The sequence below is a fragment of the Clinocottus analis genome, unplaced genomic scaffold, assembly GCF_023055335.1.
Source record: "Clinocottus analis isolate CAN_PGR_092001 unplaced genomic scaffold, fCliAna1.0.p SCAF_17, whole genome shotgun sequence".
Taxonomy (NCBI): domain Eukaryota; kingdom Metazoa; phylum Chordata; class Actinopteri; order Perciformes; family Cottidae; genus Clinocottus; species Clinocottus analis.
Window position 1 is genome coordinate 15,216,774 of NW_027175898.1, and position 16,984 is coordinate 15,233,757.

The 16,984-nt window shown below is 45.0% G+C and overlaps 1 protein-coding gene across 1 annotated transcript in view; it reads right to left on the reverse strand.

Moving 5' to 3' along the window:
* Positions 1–3,654: 3,654 nt before the first annotated feature.
* Positions 3,655–16,984, reverse strand: part of slc25a21 (solute carrier family 25 member 21) — an 83,173-nt gene continuing 69,843 nt past the window's right edge. The window contains exons 5-11 of the mRNA XM_068580431.1: positions 12,844–12,910; positions 12,406–12,465; positions 9,758–9,865; positions 9,506–9,670; positions 7,034–7,215; positions 5,349–5,401; positions 3,655–4,796 (exon numbers count right to left, since the gene is read on the reverse strand). Coding sequence (XP_068436532.1) covers positions 4,735–4,796; positions 5,349–5,401; positions 7,034–7,215; positions 9,506–9,670; positions 9,758–9,865; positions 12,406–12,465; positions 12,844–12,910 — 697 coding nt within the window. The 3' untranslated portion in view covers positions 3,655–4,734. The remainder of the gene's footprint in view (positions 4,797–5,348; positions 5,402–7,033; positions 7,216–9,505; positions 9,671–9,757; positions 9,866–12,405; positions 12,466–12,843; positions 12,911–16,984) is intronic.

Genomic DNA, 16,984 nt, shown 5'->3' on the forward strand with positions numbered 1-16,984 from the left:
GTGCTTTATAATTGCTATTGTTTTTTTTTAAATATATATTTGTTTGTATGCTTTATTTTGCGTTATGTTTCGATAAAAGCAACTGGCTCCACTTGTTTTCCCACTTCTCTAAAAATAATAATAATAATAAAAGTAGCTGTATGCAGGAGCTCGGAGGGAAGTTTATTTATTAGGTTAAGGTTCGTTGAATGAAGTGCAATTGGCCTTACAGACAGCAAGCTCCACGGACGTTTAGACAAGATTGGCTTTGGTCTAATGTTGGAGTCTCGAGCGTTAATGATTGACAAATGTTGCACAATGAAATTGAATGTATCTCATTAAATTGTTTGGCTGTTATTGGTCTTCATGGAGTCTGATAGTTGTTTTTTTGGTGGCGAAAAACCTCAAAAGTTTATATTCTGACCCAGCAGACGTGTATATATACATATATATCTCTATATATGTATATATATCCTCCTCTCTGTTACCTTCAGGTACATTCAGGGGTTTTCTAGCCCGCCGGCCTGTTTTACATTTGCAGGAAACTGCTTTTCATAAAAAGTATGCGTCCGCGCTGGCGAGGCCTGGCGTCTCTATTACCGAGCGTCACGGCTCACTGAGGAAGTTCATCAGAAAAACGCTTTGAGCCAGTTTCAGTCGCCACAAAGCGATTCTTTCAAATGTTTTAGTCATTAAAATAATCTCACCTCATTACACTTAATATGGCCATTTATATATTCATAAACATTTATGCCAGAATATTAGCTCAATGCTGAAGGAATACATGGGTTCAACTAATTAAGCCATTTTATATGTGTGTGTATATATATATATATATATATATATATATATATATATATATATATATATATATATATATATATATATATATATATATATATATACATATACATATATATATATATATATATATATATATATATACATATACATATATATATATAAACACATATGTATATATAATGTGGTATATATTATATGTATGTATATATACACACACATATATACATATATAAATAAATATATATATTATATATATATATATATATATAAATATACACACACGCATACTACAAAATTGTACTTTTCTTCTAAACTTAGATCTTAACATATTTTATTTATATTTTAAAAACATTAAGCACATTACTGAGATAACAATAAGTGATATTTTCTAATCTCACCATTTTCCTTTTTTTTATTTCATAGTAATATCTTTCAGTAAATATCTCATAAAAGTGTTCTGACAGTATGATTTTTTTAAAGCCTTTCCTTTTGGTAAATAACAGCAAAAGTTTAATAATGTCAAGCGTTATCATTTAAAATCGGTTGCATCTCAGCTCGTGTGAGACGCAGTGAAGCTGAACATCAGAGGCGGAGCGAGGCGGAGCGTTGAAGAGCCCGTGAGGTCATCGGTCATCTGACCCCGACTCGAACCTCCTGCAGGCCACAGAAAGGCCCGAGCGAGGGCTCAATACGAAATAAACCAGCAGACACAAGACGTGTTTGCAGAAAGACTTTTACAGAAAGTTGTGAGTTGAAAGTGTAATAAATGGCCTCGCGTGTCTCGGCTCGCCCTCACAGAGGAAACCACTCAAACCAACAAACACGTTATTACCTGGATGAAACTCCTCACCTGCTCTTCTACATCTACATCTTCTCCCTGCTGCAGAGGGGTCAGCGGGGCGGCTGGAGTGATCCAACCCTCCCGGTGTCACACTGTAAACAGTCCCCCCCTCTCCCCCCTCCCTCCCCCCTCCCTCCTGTGTGACAGTGTCAACACGCTCCCCGACGCCCAGAGGCCTGATTTGACTTGGAAAGCGCTCCTCTCCCCGCATCCAGTGGTCACGGACCGTTGCTCAGGGGCTCGCAGTGTTTCTTTTCCCTCGTGGACGTGAACCACATCACAGGGACGTGACGGTCACGCCGCCGCCGCGGCCCTCGCACGGCCTCCACGGCCGTCCGCCAAAGGGGACAGCAAATGATGGTTGACTCTCCTGAGCGGCATGAAAAAGTCGTTACATGCTTCTCCCGCCTCTGTTTACCTCAACCTATACACACACAGACACACACACACACACACACACACAGACACACACACACACACTATAAGGCCAAACAACTTTTCCTTTCAACTAAGCTTCGTGAACCGCGCTCAGCCTTGTTAGTCTCCTCTGACTCATGCACCGAAATTAAAATGCGGTCGTCTTAATTGACAACAGTATTTATAAAAAATAGGAACAGTGTGTTTTGTAGACGGGAGGAACAAGCTTCTCGAAAGCCTGAATAATCCCGGCTCTTGTAGTCTGGTGATGCTGGTCAGCTCCATGGAGGTGGAAGGGGAAGGGAGGGGGGGGCGACACACGTGTTCATAATTAATGAAGTCGAGTCTGACGTTCAGTGTCACGTGGTTATCTTGACTTTCTCGGCATGCAATCAGAAAACAAGACAGCCGTGCAGAGAGTGACACAGAGCAGAGTCCTGCTGGGTGCGTGCACGGGCCTCGTGTGCGTGCGTCAGCTCAATGAGCGTGCTCTCCAACAAAAAAAAAAAAAAAAAAAAAAAGCAGCTGACAGCAGCCAGAATGTTTTCTTAATGCCTTGAAACAGCAACGCGGAGCTCACAGGTGAGCGAGAAGAAGAAGAAAAAAACCCACATGTCTGGTTCCGTGTGGCACGAGACATGAATCACTGCTCCTTACATGTGTAGTGTAAACCCTGCATGTTTATAAAACATGTATATTAATCATTAATTTCACGTCGGGACAGGCAGGTACGGCCACGTCCTGATTGCAGCGCAGAGGAGCGTTTAGTTTACGCAACGGACCACAAGGAAACGAAGACGAGGGGCCTTTTCTTCTTGTGTTGGCGGAAGATTTACGATGAGCACCGTGCAGGGAATCCAGGTGAAGGGTGGGGTCCCCTGTTGCTGCAGCTACCAGCAATACACGCGGCGCATGTTGCAAGCTGTCAAAGTCTGAAGCACACACACACACACACACACTCTCAGCACTCCATTACAGAGGACGGGTTAAGCGCTAACAATTCCATCAGTCTGCGAGCTGCTGTTGTTTGTCTCTCACCGCGAGGGCCCCCCTCCTCTTCCCCTCTAGGGGCCAAAAGAGGGCAGGAGCCTGCTTCACTCTGGCTTCAGAGAGAGAAACTCCCACATTAATGATGGCTGTCAAATGCCAACGTGGCTCAACGTAAGCTGCTGCCAGATGAGAGTGAGATGAGTCTCTCGCTGAGCAGCCGTGACGCCGAAGGCTGTGCAACAGGTGTGTGTGTGTGTGTGTGAGTGTGTGTGTCTGTTTGCATATTTGCCTAAGAGATAGAATGGCAGAGGGAGAATGTGTGCGGTAGCCCCCCCCTTCACACACACACACACACACTCACACCACCATTCCTGCAGCCACATTTGCATTTCTTGAGCTTGTTGTTTTAGCTTGCACTAAAGCTACTGAGGCCCCGAATATACAACTTCTACAGCTGACAGGTTCTCAAACAACTAAGTGCTCTGGAGGAGGAGGAGGAGGAGGAAGGCCAAGACGCGGTAAAGTGAAGTAAGGCGATACGTCTGTATCGACGCCAAGCTGAAGCAGCGAACACACGAGGACACAAAGCGTTCAGGGACGCACAAACAGGAAGGAGTTTCATATTTCATGTTGCTTTTCTTTTTATTCGGTTGTAGCGATGCACATGAAGAGCTTCTCACACAAGCGACATGGAGATAAAAGTCAAAATGAACAATTTCTTTTGAATAAAAAGGTCACGTTCCAATTCAAAATGAGGTTCATAAAAATATCAGTCATGCAAAAAAAAAGAGGATATTCATAAAAAAACTTCTTCAACGTAGTCATTTTGAAAAAGGACCAGGCACTAATGGTTTAAGATATAGAGTAAGGCTCAGTGTTATGTGGCATCACAGTATGTGTCAATGTCTTTCTGCTGCTCCGTGCTTTAATAACAGTGATATATGTTCATATTAGTAATGTTTGATGGATATGGATGATGTCAGCAGTGTTAGTTTGATGATAAACATTCATTATCGTACTTGAACGCTCTTAAGCTGAGATTTGGTATTTTGTAAACAGGCCTTTGTTACATTCTCTGCGTTATTATTTCATTTGAAACTAAACATTATGACCCTGGAAAAACTAAAGCATTAAATATTTAGCAGGAAAACATTGAGTTCTCGCGACTAAATAATGTACTTCATAAAATACATCTTTCAGAGTTAAACTCTCAGAGATGTAATGTTCTTCATCGGGGCTGTTTGCTCAGATTTGACGGACAGCCCGCTGAGCGCCGCCCACTTCAAACATGCGAGAGAGCAGCGCAAAATGCATAAATCTCTCGCGTGAAATAACCCAAAATGCTCCAAATTTGGCAGAAAATTCAGAAAACATTGAGTTCAAGTAGGACCCCATTACTTCTAATAAGAAGCTGGTTAAGAAAAAAGCTTTTCAGGGTCTCTGATCCGCTGTTAAAAACCTGTTTTCTATTAAAAAAGCACTGGTCAGTCCTCAAATACTGCAGCTGTTTTCAGTTACTTCGATGAAGATGTAGTTTTTCCTGAGATTGCATTGAAATGAATGGCGGCGTGTTACTTTCTAGAGCAGTATTGTGTATTCTTGGTATAAAAAAAACAAACATTGCATTTGGTCTGACGTTACTGGAACGGGTTGTTGGTCCATGAAACACTCTTTTTGGTCTCCCTTCATTATTTTGTGTTTGGTTACCAGTTCTTCTGCAGCCACCCGGACACGTATTCATAGACCAGCAGCATCACCGCGCCGCCTGAGAGAGAGAGAGAGAGAGAGAGAGAGAGAGAGAGAGAAAGTCAATCAAAGAATTGAGTTTGAGTGTCATGTGTGGAATAGATTGTATTCCAGATGAGAGCAGGATGTTTAGGAAACATCAGTGTGGTTCTCGCTCGCCGATATTTCCATTGAAATTCTATCGAAACTTATTTTTTTGTTAACGAGTCCACGATTCAGAAATAATACGAATTGACACATCTGAGAGCGGCTTCCCCCGCACACACACACACACACACACACACACACACACACACACACACATCACATTGGAAACTTGCTCATGCAAAGTTGAATGCTAACACCAGCGTGCTTTTGGGGAAAGCGCTGTCCAGATTAATAATTTGAGAGTTCCCAGACGCAAAAAACTCAAAAAAAAAAACTCAAAAAAAAAAGATAGATTTCAGTTCTTACAAACCAATCTCAATATTATTCAAACATTATCGTCTGCTGTAACGTGGAACTCTGTGACTATATACGTACATACGGACGATTTAAATAACACCAGTATAAAGAAACTCTTTATCGTCACCTGGTCCGAGCCTCATGATCTTGGGCACCAGCCCCTTGTACAGCGCCAAGTAGCTGTGGGAAGAAACCAGAGGACGTTAATGATGTGAAAATACAGAAAACCAGTTCAACCTCAAGTGTGTGGATCCAGGTTTCATCTATTTACACGCGTGTGTACTTGCATATGTGTATAGGCTAAAGCAGTGGCTCTCAAACTGTGGGGCGCGACCCTCTAGTGGGGCGCGGAGGTATTACAGGTGGGGCGCGGGGGAGATGGAGATTCTTAAATTAAAAAAAAAAAAAATCTATTCTTATTCTCTGAATGTTACCCATCATCCTTAGTAATGAAGGAGCTTTGTGCTGCCGTGAAGCTCTGGGGCTTCAGTGCCTTGCTCAAGGACACTTCAACATGAAACTATGGGGAGAAAACAGGGATTCAACCGGCTTCTTTTTTTTGTTGCCAAATATGAGTTATTTTTTTGCACGTATATAACTTTATTTGCATTGTTTTAACAAAGTGATTGCACGTTATTAGTTTTTGTCAGATAGAGCAATCTGGGATTTAAATTTTCTTTAATCTATTAATTAAAAAAGCACGGATGGAGGAGTCTCAACAAGTTGGACGGTTTTGTTCCCATGTTGTCGGGGCGGTGGGGCGCGAACATTTTGCTTCCTCCAAAGTGGAGCGCGACAGAAACACTTTGAGAGCCGCTGGGCTGAAGTGTGGCGGCGAGTTCTTGCCCCGTCTGTCCGTCATCAGGTACATGCTCGGGGTCTAGCGGCCGGCGGCCGGCGAGGGCCGTACCCCTTAATGCGTTCAAGGTGATCGGTGGCAGCCGGCCTCCGCCTCGCGCTCTCCCTGCCCCCGCACGCTGCCACTGACGGCGTTAATAAGGCTCGACCCACTTCCTCCCCGGCCCTCTGTCTGATTGGATTGACCCGTGGAGCGCCGCGCGGCTCGTTAGGGTCGGCTTAACGACGTCTCCCATAGGGACCACTAATTAGCTGGGACTGTGTTGTGTTAGAGCGGTTGGGGGGGGGGGGGGGGGGGGATGTGGCAGAGGGCTGTACCCTTCCCATGCACCCCCATGCACCCCCATGCGACGACTTCAGGGGTTTTTTTCAGTGCCGTTCCTGCAGCAAACCCCCTCGAGGCTCCTGCGTCCACTAACTACAAACATCTCGCCGGCCCTTGTCTCGCGGCGCCGCAAAGGACGGGGGAGGGAGGGGGGGGGGGGAGTGGAGAGCCGAGGGCGACGGCCTCGCTAAAAAAAACAACATACACCTTTTCCTTGAAGCCTCCATTTAGAGCTGCCATTCTCCTCAAGGACTTTGAAAAAAATATGTTAACATTTTACTGTACGAAAATGTATGTTCACACACACGTGGAGGGATACAGCGCCCGGAACGTAACGTCACTATTTAGTTTCCATTTATCGGATCAGGGCTTTGCGTGAAGCCGTTTCATGCAGTTAGTGCAGGAAACTCCACGCTGCACAATCAAACCCTGCTAACTTGTAGCTGCAGCTGGTGCATTTGTCTTTTCTGACAGCGAGTCTGGCACACGACCAACTATCAATTGCTAACAAAGCAGACAAAGTGCCTCATTAATTCTTGGACGTTTCAGCGCCCGGTGTTTCATTTTTTTCTCCTTCTTTTTTAACTGATGATCCCTGACTTATCCCCCTCCCCCCCCTCGGTTCCTACCCTTCCTCCCGGTACACCAGCGCCATGGACTGGAAGCAGGTGCGGTACTTGATCTCCCCCGGCACGGGCTGCGGGCCCTGGATGCGGCTCTTGGCCACGTCGAAGGGAATGTTCACGCAGGAGGAGATGGTGCCCGACACCAGGCCGATGGCAAACTTCCTCACGAACTCCAGGGTCGGGTCCTGGTGAAGAAGAAGAGGAGGAAGAGGAGGAGGAGGAAAGCGGATTCAAACACAGCATACGCGCCTTCCACGAGCGCCACTTTACTATTTCAAGAGTAAGCGTGCGAGGTGTTAAATACCATTTCCCTAAATATAAGAAGCAAATATAACTTACAGCAATAAAGACAAAGTAGTGTCATGGAGTCGTTACGTTCGTGTGTGTGTGTGTGTGTGTGTGTGTGTGTGTGTGTGTGTGTGTGAGTTTGGGGGCTTGTGCATATGACTGCAAAGCTGGCATGAAAGCCCCGGATCATTTTATGGTAGCGGGGGGCAGATTAGTGCTTCCTGGCTGCGGTGCGGCGTTCTGATTGGCTGAGCAGAAGCACATGTTTCTTTAGGGGGAAGCCAAAGACAGAGAGGATTTATAAACAGGGTGCATGCAGGCGGACTGGGGAGGCATATGGGGACAATTTGGGTAATTGGGCTGTGACTCGGTACAGGGGTATTACTGTACCAAAGGAGCCCAGACTCAGGGAGCTCTGACGGCTAATTGGCCGGGATATTTTTTACAAATGACAGCAGCCTCTCTGGTCCAGGCCTCTCTCTCGCTCTCGAGCGGCCGGACACCCTGAGAGTCGAGGTAAATCAACAGCTAATCCCACTTCTTCTTTTTGTTATTCCTTTTTTTTTTTGGTTCAAGTGGGATGTGGAGAAAGGGGGGAAACATACCCTCAGCCTAAGTACACCCATCAACCCACTTCCCTAACAGCCCTAAGCAAACATCTCCTCACACATTTTCACTCGTGAATGACGGCAGTGTGTGTGTGTGTGTGTGTGTGTGTTATCTGCCTCCTCTCCACCATTCAAATCCAGTTTGGAGGACGAGAGGAGCCGGCGCTCGGCTCGGCTTCATTTGACTAGCGACGAGTCCGAGTTGCAAGCTCGTCGCTCATGTTGCTGACAAATGGCCGTTTGGAGAAAACGTCCCGAGTCCACGACGAGTTTCCCCTTTTTTCCCGCCGCCGCAACAATAGCCGCCGTTAGCACGCTCTCGCGCACGTCATCGCTCCGTCGTCCGTACATACCGATGGACGATTCCCGAAAGCGGCGGCCGCAGTATAAGAAGAGAGCTATTTTGGGTCGTCCGAGCCACATAATTATCATTCGCAGAGGATGACCGCTTGCTTCTCCGTCGATGCGTCACTGGAAAAAAAATGTTTGAGAAGTAGAAGCAGGGCTTTGGCTCCCACTGTAACCGTCTCTTGGAAGCAGCACCGTTGCCTGTTTCCAATTAGTTCATTGGAGTTAATCTAATGCTCCGGTGTGTACATACGGACCCCCCCGCCGCCGTATGGCAACGTTTCCGTTAAACAAAATTAACTTTTTTGTTTGGGCCACCGGGCGCTGCCGGATGTGTAATGTGAAACCTTTTGAGGATGTTATGACGAGCGGACGGACGAGGTATTAGCGGGGCTGATCTTACAAGCTCCTCTCTGATTTTTGCTTCCTCCTCGGCGATGTGGCGGTCGAGCAAACTAATCACACCATCAAACACTGGCAGCCCCCTCTCCAAACCTCCTCCCCCGCTGGCGTTGTGGCGAGGACATGTGCGTATCATGTAGCATGACGTTAGCTTACCTTGGTGTAAGTCAAGGTTACAAAAACCAAACCGAAAGGAAGCATAAGGCGCCGATCACAGCAGACGCGACTCTCAAAAACGCGTCGTTAGCAAAACCGTCGTTTTCTTCTGGCACGACTTTTAAACGCTGCGCTTCACGTTTCTCTAGCGATTTTTCTAGCTTTAAAAGTTAAAATATTCTCAACTCAGCAACGTCACGCAGAGGAAGCAGCCAATCGGATCAAGCTGTCTTTGTGTGGTGTGAACAAGCGGGGGGACTCAAAAGAAAATGGCGACCTCCGACGAGGAGCTAATGTTAGCGGTATTTAATTAGCTACGAAGAGCTTCACAATTCTAGATGGAAACACGACTCTACTGCTCAGAAGACGCTCAAACTGGCTCCTGTTCAGCCGAAAGCACGAAAGCAAGGACTCGTCATCCAGACACAATGGTGGCATTCGTTGTACTCTTTCCTTTTCATTTCACAGGAAGGGGCATGAGCGCGACATCTGCTTGAATCCATTTTGTAAGTTGAGTTTTATCGCTCGGTTGCGCTTTTAAAAGTCACGTCTGGTGAGATCGGCACCTCAGTGTCCCGTCGCTTGGCTCGGGTTGCGTTCATCACTTCATAAACAACAGCACCGGAGGGTCGGGGGGGTTGCGATCATAGCGGTTTTTAAATTGGCGCAGTACCGGGCTGGAAGGAATGGCGTCCTTGACGTTGAAGTAGAAGCCAAAGTAGATCATGTTGAAGACTCCGTGGCGTCCCAGCGTGGACGTCAGGCCTTTGTTCAGCCCGCGCAGGCCGAAGCCGTCGGAGTTGATTATGAGCCTCGCTTGAGCGAATGAAGAGGGTTGCTGCGTCGGAGAAAACAAAAGGAGGACGGTGAGAACCCACCGGGTACGGGGAGAGAAACTCTTGGTGGTGTTTTACTTCATCGTAACCTTTGTGAAGGAGTCTCTGTTGGCCTGCAGGCTGACTTTCACCACCTCGAACGGATTGACGACGACGGCCTCCGTCAAGCCGGCGCCGAGCCCGGCGACAGACAGCGCCTGCAGGGCAGATGGAGAGGAGTTAGAGGACAGAGGACGTGCAAATTACGATAATAACAATGATAGAAAATCATGCAGACGGCGAGTGAGCTGCGATGAGCTCGACGGCGAATCGTAGTTTCGCTTTCAGGAACTCGTTCCCCGAGTTGTGGTTTTTTTTTTTTTGGACATTTGTTTCCGTCGCGGCTTGTCAATGTTTGTGTGTGACACATGTTTGAAAACACCCGAGTTTCTTATCGTTTGACAAAAATGTCAGATGACAGACGGGAGGGAGAGGGAGGTGAAGGAAAGGAGAGAAGAGACGAGAGAGAGAAAAGGAATGCGAGCAAAGGATCTTTAAAAAAAGGTGTTTTTTTTCTCCTTTCTATCTATTTACACATGTATAATATATATTTATAACTCTGACATGTGGCTGTTGCAACACTGCATGTATTTGCATGGGGCAGCATACGTTTGCATGAAAGTGTGTGTGTGTGTGTGTGTGTGTGTGTGCTCTGAGAGAAGCGTAATGGGAACACGTCAAGAACGCGTCTCCAGCTCATTACTCTTCCTGCCTCTTCATCCTGCTGTCAGGGCCCCGGGTCCCATCCTCTCAGACATGCCTCTCAGTGTTTACACAGCCAGCCGGCCGCATTTTAATGCCTTTATTTGTATTATTACTGCGTGTGTCCTCATTAATCAGAGTGAAGGCATTCAGCTGTGCCATGCTGAGTAGAGGGAGGGAGAGAGAGAGAGAGAGAGAGAGCTAGAAACACACATTCAGCACCAATCTTTAATGCACTCGCACTAGAGATGTGACATGATGACAGTACTTTAATGTGCCTGTGAGGAAGAGGAAGATGAAGAGGAGGAGGAGGGTGTGATGGAGGGGACAGGTAGACTTTTCTCTGCCAGTGGCTGCGACAAAAACCAAGGCGAGGATACTCTCGGCGGCGGAGCGGCCTTCAAGTCAGCTGCAGGTGAGCCGCCATCCATCACGCCTGACACTTGGCTGCCACCTGAATACGTGTGTGTGTGTGTGTGTGTGTATGTGTGTGTGTGTGTGTTGACCGCACCCCACTGAAGCAGATTTGTGTCGCTCAAAAAAAAACAAAAAAAAGTCTGACTCAGTATAACAAAAACCAGATTGGTGGAGAGGGATGAAACCTCTGGTGGATTCGTGGCCTGAGGCCTGAACCATGTTGCAGAATTAACAACCACCGAGCAAACACACACACACACACACACACACACACACACACACACACACACACACACACACACACACACACAGGAGACTGTTTATTAGCACGGTGTTGTAATTGCCATTATTTTGGCTTCTCGCCAATTCTGACTTTGAGGTTTAAGTGACGGATTTTCAGCTCTAAAAGACGTTCATTTTACCTTGGGTACTCTTTTTATTATATATATATATATATATATATATATATATATATATATATATATATATATATATATATATATATATATATATATATATATATATATATATATATATATATAGCGTAGTAGTTCTTTAGAGATAGATATTAAAGTGCTGATCTCCCTCAGAGAGACAAAGATGGATGCCGTATTGCGTAACATCTGCAAAAAATGTAAATTACAAGCATTGTTGCACATGCCAACGTTATTGATATCGTAGATTAAAAAGCGGCAGACAGCCAGACAGCCGTCGGCTCAGTGAAACTCACATTTGTGTTAGCTTGTGATGTTTAAGCGTGAGAAAAAAGTGTATAGTGATTAGCGCGGGCAAAATGTAATCCTCCTTTAAAAGCTCATAAAATCAAAACCTCTGTAATAAATAAAAAAGAAAAGGCTCCTAAAAAAAAAGCCTTTGCACAAAGCGGTAGAAACCGAACTCTTCCTCTGGCTCGTTTACGCAGGACGTCCAGGCGGGAACATGTGGTCATTAGCACCGCCCCGATCAGCTGATCCCACATGACACACTTCATAAATCCCAAACTTCTAAAGTGAAACTGGAACTTTTTGGGGTTCGGTTTAAAAAAAAAAGAGGAAAAAAAAAACCGGTTCCTCTTTGTTCGTCTGGTTAATTCAATGTAATATTTATCCATCAATGATGTTTTCTTATGCGCTTCAAACCCAACACGAGTGTTATTTCAGGCTCTCTCCACTTTAATCCTCACGCGAGAGGTTTTACGTGAGCAAAAGCCAATTTTTCACGTTTTCCAGGACGGTGAAGTTGATCCAAACCTAAGAAAACAAAGCCAATGTTGTCTTTTCAAGCTCAAAATAACACAAACACTACCGTCAGGGGGTTACGGTCGGCAGGTAAAGACAAGAGCGTAAGAAGCGTTTGGACATGAAACAGAACTGAAAACCGTTCGTTCGGCAGGAAAATGAACGCGGGCATTTTTTGGCGGGTAAAATTATTCTTGGCGTTTAATCTCAGCTCTTTTTTTTGGCAGGTGAGCGGAAATGTCGGGTGTAATGCTCCTCCTCCCCTGTGTTTATCTTTCAGGTGAGAGTGTATTCAGGTGTGTGTGGTGTGGGTGTGTGTGTGTGTGTGTAAAGAAACTCACCAGACCGGGAGACAAAGGGGTCAATTTCAGCAACTTCTTGTATTGCTCGAAAGTGAAAAACTGCACAGAGGGAGGAACAAACTGTTAAAAACCTCACAGTGCATTCACAAACTGACATCCGAGCACACATACACACCCACATGTACACACACAGACACACACTCTATTAAAAACACTCGAGGGAGCATTTGTGTCGCCCAAATTCCACATATTGTCACACTTTTTTTTTCCTGCAAACACGCACGAGGGAAGATGGCGCTGCTAATAGCTTGTAGGTCAATATTTAGCGGGCTAACAGTGCGAGACGCGGCGGAGGACGTCATGTGATTGATCCTCATGTGTTTCACCACGTCGGAGTGGTTTCATGCAGCGAGGGAGACGCAGCGCTGCAGCTTTTTATGGGAATTAACATGAATGTTTGTGGTTTTTTCCCCTCACCTTCACGGCTCTCTTCGGCGTCTCCGCCACAATCGGAGGAAGGATCCCTTTGTAGAAGCCGATGATGCTGCAGAGAGAGAGAGAGAGAGAGAGGGAGAGAGAGAGGGAGAGGGAGAGGGAGAGAGAGAGAGAGAGAGAGAGAGAGAGAGAGAGAGAGAGAGAGAGAGAAAAAATACACGGTTATTGTTGTTTATATAAGCTTTGTGACTTGTTGAGGAAATGTTATAATTCAGGATTTTGTCATTAATTCATCACTTAATGCAACTTTTTCAAAGCAACATTGCAAAACTTGAAGGAATTCTTCTCGTCTCAGTGAAGAATATTTACTTTTTTTTGAAGTTCTGGACTACTAGTTGGACACTTTAAGCCATTTGAAGACAAATAATCAAGACAATGAACAATATGCCGTCCTAAAGTAGTGACATCTTTTAGAAAGTAGGCCTCGTGCAAACAGAGAAAATAAACGTTTATTGGGTCATAAGCTTTGTGACTTGTTGAGGTCGCCAGAAATGTTTTTTATGATTTATGATTTTTGTTATTAATTCATCACTTAATGTCACTTTTTCAAAGCAACATTGCAAGTTCTTCACTTCTCAGAAAAGAATATTTGCTTCTTTTCTTTGTGACATTTTATTTTTTTTAAGTTCTGGACTATTAGCTGGACACTGCAAGCCATTTGAAGACAAGTAATCACGAGAATAAACAATAATTGAGATTGAAAATAGTTGTTCGTTGCCATCGTAAAAGTGGTGATATCATTTAGAAACTAGACCTTGTGCAAACACACCTGTTGTTTTGCATATTTTATCTCATTTTATACAATTGTGTGCCAGTTGTGAGACAAGCCAGTTTTCATATATTTCAGATCTCTGGCTTTATTAATTCTGTCACTCAAAGCAACCGTTGGTTTCATATCTGTGAGACGTTAAAATCCATTAGCTGGTCATGAAACACACGATTTAAGCTCCTTTTTTTTGTTGCTTTTGTCCAAAAGCGGTCGCAAAAAGAGCGAATATCAAGTCTCCATCCTTTTTATTGTGATGTTTACATTATCCCATTTAAACCTCGTGACTACGCAACGACATCACGGTGAAATGGTGAGTTCATCCATGCAGAAACACTCGGTTGTCTCTTTATTAAGTTCTCTAAAGTCTAAACCAACATCTCTGGTACAAATCCCCTCCTTCTTAAAACAATACAACGCTCAAATCTCCGACAATAAAATCTTTTCTACAGACAGCAGCACTAATACTGAGCTCAGCAACAGAAAGCACATTGCTGCCGTTTGGCAACGTTAACTACAGAGATATATATTTTCAAAACCACAAACCCTGGCAACAAGTTCCCGGAGCGTCTGCGGAGGAAATGATTTAAGAGGTTTCATTTCAGCCTTTGATATACTGGATGTTTCAGAAAGACGGTAGCTGTATAATTTGACTCAGTCTGGTCGTTTTGGCTTCGCTCCGTCGTGCGTCCGGAGCCGTGATTTAAAGCGCCAGAAACATAATAAAATGATGCAGTGAGTTATGCGTGTGGAGCCGTGTGCCCTTCATCTTACACGGGCGGTATTTTTGTAAGCAGTATATTTACAGGAGTGTAAACGGTCGCTCTGGTTAGATCGTTACACGCTTGTTGAAAAAACGGACAGAAACGCAACTCGGACGACAACTTGGACGACACAACGATGCCTCGCTCTGAAAAAACTGCAATGTTGATGTAGCCGGGGGTTTATAGCGGGTGATAATAATAAAATAATAACTCGATGAGCGTTCTTTCAGTCAAGCCGGCAACCACTTTATTAAAGTCTTTCCCTTTTTTTCCCCTACAAACATTTCTCCGCATCGCTTCTTTCGTTTTCCCCCTTCAAAATAAAAGCCCTCGCCCAACAATAGCTTACATTGAGATCTACTTTCCGTGTATCAAAGAGTCTTTTTACATTCATAAATCACGGGAATTAAAATGAGAGGCTGTAATTAAAAAGGAGGTTTTTCAAAATACGCCTGACCAGTCTTTCACGTTTAAGAAGGTAGCGGCGTGTTTCTGTTTTGCAAAGCGCGCACAAAGTGTGTTTCGTATACATTCAGAAGTACATACATGTCCTCCCCCCCCCTGCCACACACACACACACACACACACACACACACACACACACACACACACCTCCATTTAGTGAAAACATGCCATAGATCATTTGCTCCAGCTTGTACTTCGCAGGGCCGGGCAGGTGATGCCAGACGAGCCGTCAATCTAAAAAAAACACAAATCTTCTTTTCTCAAACCCCACCCATGCGTGAGATTTGGCAACAATAACTTGGCGGCGTTGTGAAGCAGCGCAACTGAAAACCCTTTAGAGTCATTTAGCTGTTGTGTTGATAACAAACTGTCGCCGGGAACAGCAAACTACTTTTCTCATTCCTGGATGTTGTTTTAAGGGGTTAGCCTTGCGGCCGGACCGGAGAGACCGGTCTGAACGTTTAAACGCCGCACAATCACAACAACTTCTGATACTTCTGTATCACAATCATCGCCGCGAGGGTTAAAAGAGACATTCCTTTGGACGGGATCGGGTCATTCGGATGTGTTTGGGGACTCTGTTGTGTACCGGAGGTGATCAGTGTTGTGATGCGGCTCGCAGCGAGTGAGCATTGTGGTCGTTTTTTCTTCTAAACGTGACATTTATGTACTTTGTTTGACTCCAGATGTCAAATCTCTTCCTCTGTCATCATCCACAAGCTGGATTAAGTGGGTTCCTTGTCATCTTGTGTTAAATATAGAAGGCTATTCAACTCCAGTCATGTGAATTAGCATTAGCATTGTCTACAGATCCCATGCACTTAATTAATAAATAAACCGAGTATTGAAATAAATGAAAGCCCAAGCTGGATGTTCCTCCTCTTCTTCTGTGCCGTTGAGCTCCATTGTTGTTCTGAAACTATTTAAAAACACATCAATCAGTCCTTTCACTGTGATGCTTTGTAGTCAGCCCACAATGCAATGCTCTATTGTATTGAATAGACATTAATCTGCAGCTAAATATAGTACCCAACAAATACTCAAGGTACTCCCATTTCAGTAAAACAGAAAGAAAGCAAAATAAAGTGCATGTGACTAGTTTAAAAAGTACGTTTCCATTAGGATTAAATGATCTTGGGGCTCAAAGAAGTTTAAAAAGAAGTGAAAGATTAAAAAAAAATGCTGTTTTTGGTCTTTTAGATGTGTTGAGAACAACAAAAAATACTGAATATCGCTGGCCTCATCGCCATGAAACCATTTAAAACAGTAGGAATGAAAAGCAGAGCGAGAGAGAAAGAGAAAGAGAGAGAGAGAGAGAGAGAGAGAGAGAGAGAGAGAGAGAGAGAGAGAGAGAGAGAGAGAGCATATTGATACTGAACACAGCTCTGTGGACAAAAAGGACAAAGGGGACGACGCGGCGCGACCGCCTGGAGCTCGAGCGCCTCCGGCTCTGTTGTGGCAACAACCTCCACGGACCAACACCAGATGATTTTAGTTGATTAGGTCCGTGTGTAAATTGTGTTTGCTTTGCCGGCACACCTTTCTTTCATTTTCCACCGAACGACGACGACAACAACAACAACAACAACCGCCGGCCAAAGACGCGCGCCGCCTCCTGTAAGAGCGGCGGCGGCGAACCGCAGCTCGCTACCAAAACACCTGTGATCAGGTGACGAGACAAGAAACACCTGAAGTGGCGGCGGCTCCGGGTAAATCCAGCCGGCCATTAATATGATAACAACGTTGGGGGAAAGGATTACGGGTGAAGGAGGGGAAAACCCCTTTTTTTTTTCCAGCAGCCGAGGTTTAATCCTTTGTGTTGTTTGCGTAAGCGAGTCACTTCAGTCACACGGAAGACCCTTTCCTCGGCTCTCTTTGTCCATGCAAATGGTGGCCACAGGTTTCCCGGGTGTGGTCAGGCTGGGGAGCCACCAGGTGATAAAAGAGGAGTGCAATTTTGCTACAGAACAAATAGGGCCTCCACCGTGCGGCCGTCATTTGAATCCTCATTTCATTTCCAATGTAAAGTACAACTAAGTCCCTTTTTGGCTTTCCTAAACAAATGGCCTCCCGACACACAACAAGTATCCACAACGTGTGTTTGTGTGCACTTGTCTGTGTGTGATTT